At 33.0% G+C, this 5363-nt stretch overlaps 1 protein-coding gene across 1 annotated transcript; it reads right to left on the reverse strand.

Moving 5' to 3' along the window:
- Window positions 1–2638: 2638 nt before the first annotated feature.
- LOC106458816 (neurotrophin 1-like) lies at window positions 2639–5090 on the reverse strand. Its single transcript, XM_022385536.1, has 3 exons — window positions 4945–5090; window positions 3833–4090; window positions 2639–2973 (listed from the first exon to the last, which is right to left on the reverse strand). Exons 1-3 carry the CDS (start codon window positions 5001–5003, stop codon window positions 2787–2789), a joined length of 504 nt encoding a protein of 167 aa, XP_022241244.1. The 5' UTR covers window positions 5004–5090; the 3' UTR covers window positions 2639–2786.
- Window positions 5091–5363: the final 273 nt, after the last annotated feature.

The following is a 5363-nucleotide window of genomic DNA, read 5'->3' on the forward strand; positions in this document are numbered from 1 at the left end:
AACAATATTACAATAAATTGTTAAAAACACATAATATCGTCTACAAGAAAAAAAAATATTTTTAGCGTCAAACTTTCTGTGACGACCTCCCAAGTGTTCTTGGTTTTTGTTTGTTTGTTTGTTGTTAAGCGCAAAGCTACAAACTGGGATATCTGTGCTATGGCCACCACGAGCACTGAAACCCGGTTTTTAGCGTTATGAGCCTCCAGGCTTACCGCTAAGTCACTGCGTGGCAGCTATCTTGATAAACCTAATGAAAAATGTGCACAATACTATTGACTTCTATTTAAGTTATACAAACATCGTTATATGAAAAAAAAACAACCAAATATAAGATATTATTCAGCTTCTAGTAACTCAGTGGTAAGTTTGAAGGCTTATAACACTAAAAACAGGGTTTCGATACCCGTGTTGAGCACGTTGTGTAGCATTGTGCTTAACAATAAGTAAACAAACAAACAATATATTATTCAATAAATATATACTATATCATGTTTTGAATAATTCGTAATAAATGTATGTATATATATTTTTAAGCTACATAGGTAGATAGATGAAGATAAAATAATATTCCAATGGTTAATTTTTTCTAGATCTGGACAGTCTTCGTTTTATCTTTCTATACGCTAATAGCAACAAACTGTCACCTATCAAGAAGCAGAGAATTATCTCTCCAAAAACGAGCCGCTAGAATTTCTTCAGGAGGTCCTGCTGGAGACTGGTGGAAAGTTTGGTGGCGAAATTATATCCAAGAAGTGACCGATCCTACCGCTAGACCTCATATTCATGCCACTCCACCAATTTTTGGCCCACCACCTTCTATAACAAGACCACCAATTATAAGGCCTCCTCCCCCTGTACCCAGACCTAGACCTCCACCTATAACAAGACCACCAATTATAAGGCCTCCTCCACCTGTACCCAGACCTAGACCACCACCTGTAACTCGACCTCCCATCAAACGTCCACCTCCTGTTACTAGACCTAGGCCTTGTAACACGTCATGCGCTTCTAGAACGTTCATGAAACCTCGAGAGGTTACTAGATTTCGGTATTCCTGTACATATAAGACGGTCAAGACGTGACGGCAACAATGTATGTAACAGAACTGCGGACAGAGAGAGACGTATTGTTGAGTCGAGCACGTGAGACGTTCGTTGTGAATTATAGCGTTTGTTATAGCGCGACTGTGGAAATTAAGTGTATCGTTAAGGTTTCTTCAGAAAGAATTTTTACGGAAAATTAACTAACGACCAGAGACATAACATTACTTTTTTACCAACGAATTGACCGTCACATTATAGCCACGGCTGAAAGGGCTAGCATGTTTAGTGTGACGGGGATTCAAACCCGCGACCTTCAGATTGCGAGTCGAGCGGCCAAACCACTTGGCCATGCCGGGCCTAAAAGTGGAAAGAAAAAATCAGTAATTTTAGTATCACGTGGATTATTTCTAACGTATACATTGGGTTAGTTTATTACTGTTCGTTGCTTTATTTTTAGTTTTATATGTAATTTAAAAAGCAAACTGTTCTTATATAGTTACATAGTTGTAAGGTAGTGTGACAATATAAGGATATATTTGAATTCTTTTCTAGCTATTCAGTTAAGTAAACTTTACTTTTTATACATTCCAGTTTTATGTTACACAATATTTTCAAGTTCACTTTTGAAAAGTTTCAAAACTTTGTTTAAACATCTGACCATCAGGGTGGACGCTACATTTACATAAGCTACCTAAGCAATATCAAGCTTTAAGAAATTCGTATTTTCTGCCATTATTTTTCAGCAATTACTGTTGTTATTGACACATTTTCTACTAACCTATATTATCTACATCCAAAATGAACTTAAAACATTTTCCTAAAAGAAACATTGTCGTTTTTCTTACTTTCTTACTCTAAAGTGTGTGTGTGTTAGCATCCATCACCCAGAGTTGGCTTACTCAATTACCGTAATTTTCCGTATGGTAACTGGAAACTGTCCGACAGTGTACAGGGGTTCTTTTGTTTTACAATATTTACCAGAAAAGGGGATAAAAAACATTCTGAAATAGAGCACACTTCCACTTTTTCTATAGACTTTTGGTTTTGAGTTTAAACAAACAAGTACTCAATGAGTTGAATAAACCAGTTATTACCTTCCACAAAGTAGGGTGTACAATTAGCATCTAATGAAATTATTAGGGATTTAATAATAAGGAAAAAAAGGGAGGGGAACATTGTCCTTTATACTATTTTTGCTTCCTTAACGGGAGGGTATCTTCGGCTAGTTTATTTAAAAAGTGTAAATTGTTATGAAAAGTAAGTTATATGGAATTAGCTTGAGCAAATAACGTTATGTTCAGACCTTCAGTTCTCGCCAAATATATTTACGTCTTTATATATATATATATCTTTTTAAATCATACAATTTGATTGTGTGGATCACACTTATCTAAAATCGTAGTAAAGGCAACTATTTTGCGAATGTTGCTATTTTTACATTATAATTTGATGTTTAAATATTAAAAAAGGCTAACATTTCATGAAAACTTCAATAAACTATATAGGCGAAAGTGTAAATATTGATTTTTTTTTCCAAAGAAATTTTCAAACTAAAGTTTTACACAAAGATAACAAGAAAAAATGTTACATTTTAAAATTTGCTAAAGTCTAATGATTCTAATAATATAACTAGGAAAAAAGCAGATTACTTGATTCTTAATTATAAGATAGTTCTAAAGCGCTTTAAAATGTTAATACAGTGTACTTCACTGAATAAACAAAATGTATAAAATCTTATTATTATCCACTGTTCTGAGTTATCGGGGCCACACGACATGAACATCCAGCTGGAAACTTGAATAGCGCCACCACAGGGCTGCGTTCTGGATTCCAGGGGTGGACGGCAATTAATCGATGCAGACTAAATCTTTGTTGACAAACTGACTCATAAAACGATTCTATAAATGAACATGGTTTGTTCGGGTTCCTACAGTTAAGAAAGAAACAAACAAAATACTGAGTTAATAAATGAACATGTTTTAGATTCGTTACTTATCTTAATTGATTAATTGTATTCCCTGTAATTATGAAATGAAGTGTTAACCACTAGTAATAGTCAAGGAAGAAAGAAACAAAATACTGAGTTAATAAATGAACATGTTTTAGATTCGTTACTTATCTTAATTGATTAATTGTATTCCCTGTAATTATGAAGTGAAGTGTTAACCGCTAGTAATTGTTTTATTTTTCCACATTTATCCAGTTATAAATTTTTTTAGGCTTTTATATAATTTACTTGAATAACGTTATATTATTAAAGAGAGAATAAATAAAAAATATATTTTAATTCAGGGTTTTGTTATTTTATAATTTTAGAACACATTATTATGTTAGTTTGAATTTGGATATGTATTTTCTTTTGGCTCATCATAACTTTTGCTTCAAGTTCCACTTTTTGTACCATTTTAGGTCGACAAAAATATAAAGAAAAAGCGCAAGAATTTGGTAAAAAGTATTTACAGATAGTCCTTGAGGAATTTGATTCCTGTACCTATAAGTTATAGTTTATATTTTAAAGCGATAACTACATAGTCATAAAACACTGTAGTTAGCATCTTTTATGTTTTGGTAGTGTAATCAAGCCCTACTATATGACTTAGTATTTGCAGAAGACACAAATATGTTTAAATTGATGAGACAATAGACCACAAAAAAATATTTCTTTTTTCAATATCAGCACAGTATGTTTTGTGTATTTGCTATCCAAAGTATTTCCAACTTACTGAATATGGTTATAGTTGTGCTTTTTAACGATTTGCAGTCAACACGTGAACCAATATACTTACTTGCAGCTCTCTGTTCGGATTTTCTGAGGAAAGAGATCGTTGTTAATGACAACCATCCAGTCTCCAGAAATTGCATCTTGAACCCATCCTGGACGCATGACATTAGCTTCGGTTTCACAAGCAAACTGCCCTCGCGCAGCCGGACCGTCTCCAAGGTGGCTTTCAAAGAGCTCTGGATCTCCAACGGTTTGAAGTTCTTCGTACATAATTTTAATTTTGACCTTCATTTCCTCGTCCATCATCTTTTCAACAAAATCTCTGTCGTTGAAATAACATATATAAAATTTCAGTGCTAATAAAAACCTTCGTCAAGCTACACACACATCATAAAAACCGTCGCTTGAAGTATTACCAATGATTCTTTAAACATAGAAAAAACGTAAGGTATAAATTACTCTAGACAAGATAGTATTGAATTACTACAACGGTATGGAGTATAAAAAAATGGTGCATAAATAACGAATGTTTGGAAGTTTTCACTTAAAGGTTTTATACATTTCACGAAACTTAATTAATGACAATGCTTTTATAACTATCTTAATCTTTAACAGCTCTTTCTGATATTTTTTAAGTTATATTTAAGAGACGACTTAGAAAAAAGAAAATTCTGTGTTTAATAAAAATGTAACATTATTTAACCAGTAACATTTTCCATAATGAGTTGTATGAATTTATTCTGAACAAACAACGTTATATTTAGCCTTTAAGTTTTCACGTAATACGATTCAAGTATTTACACACATTCTTTTAAATCAGAAAATTTGCATGACAATAGAACTTATTTATTAATGATTACAACGCAATATTTAAACGATTTCAAAATGTTTGAAGTAAACAATTAGATAATCATACAATTTGATATTCATTCACTAAAAATATATATTAAAATTATAAAGCATTAGCAACCCTTGTACGATTATTGCCATTAGTGGAAGACAGGTGTGTTTGAGAATGATTCATAAAAAACATTTCAAGAAAATTCTCATTTAAATATCGAACAGTTTTCATATTTCTCATTCCCATTATACTGACAACATTGTTCATTATAAAAAAATTCCTTAACAGAAAAGTTAATTGTCATTTATAAATAGTTTTTATTTGAATCTACTCACGATGGATAATCGTCCGTCAGAATACAAAAATTTTTTCCAGATAAGGCACAAGGTGGCATTCCTCCATCAGGGAGTGGTCTATCTGGACGTTTAACAGTTTGGGGTGGTCCAAGTGAAAAAGGTCTCTTTGGTGGTCTTGTTACAGGTGGTGGGTCACGTGACCTCCGCTGTCGTAACACTGCCCCTTCCTTAGTATTGTTCGTCCCGAACAATAGCCACTTACATTAAACCAATTAACAATAACTTAATTAAATAGTACAGAATTTACAACCACAAAATTAAAATTCAGCAAAGTCTCTTAATTTTACGGGACGTATCTTCTTCCGCACTGGTCTCCATCTCGTTGGCTTCTACTTCATGTGGGGTTCATCTACTTCATCAGGAAATGTCCTATCATCGGTAACAGTCACATCAGTGGT

The sequence above is a fragment of the Limulus polyphemus genome, unplaced genomic scaffold, assembly GCF_000517525.1.
Source record: "Limulus polyphemus unplaced genomic scaffold, Limulus_polyphemus-2.1.2 Scaffold0, whole genome shotgun sequence".
Lineage (NCBI taxonomy): Eukaryota > Metazoa > Arthropoda > Merostomata > Xiphosura > Limulidae > Limulus > Limulus polyphemus.

Excerpts from the sequence above, each read along its gene's own strand:
- LOC106458816 (XM_022385536.1), bottom strand. The coding sequence starts at position 5,003 with ATGCCACCTTGTGCCTTATCTGGAAAAAATTTTTGTATTCTGACGGAC. Across the intron at positions 4,091-4,944 it reads CTGACGGACGATTATCCATC|AGATTTTGTTGAAAAGATGA; the intron begins GTGAGTAGATTC and ends TTTCAACGACAG. Across the intron at positions 2,974-3,832 it reads ATCCGAACAGAGAGCTGCAA|GAACCCGAACAAACCATGTT; the intron begins GTAAGTATATTG and ends TCTTAACTGTAG.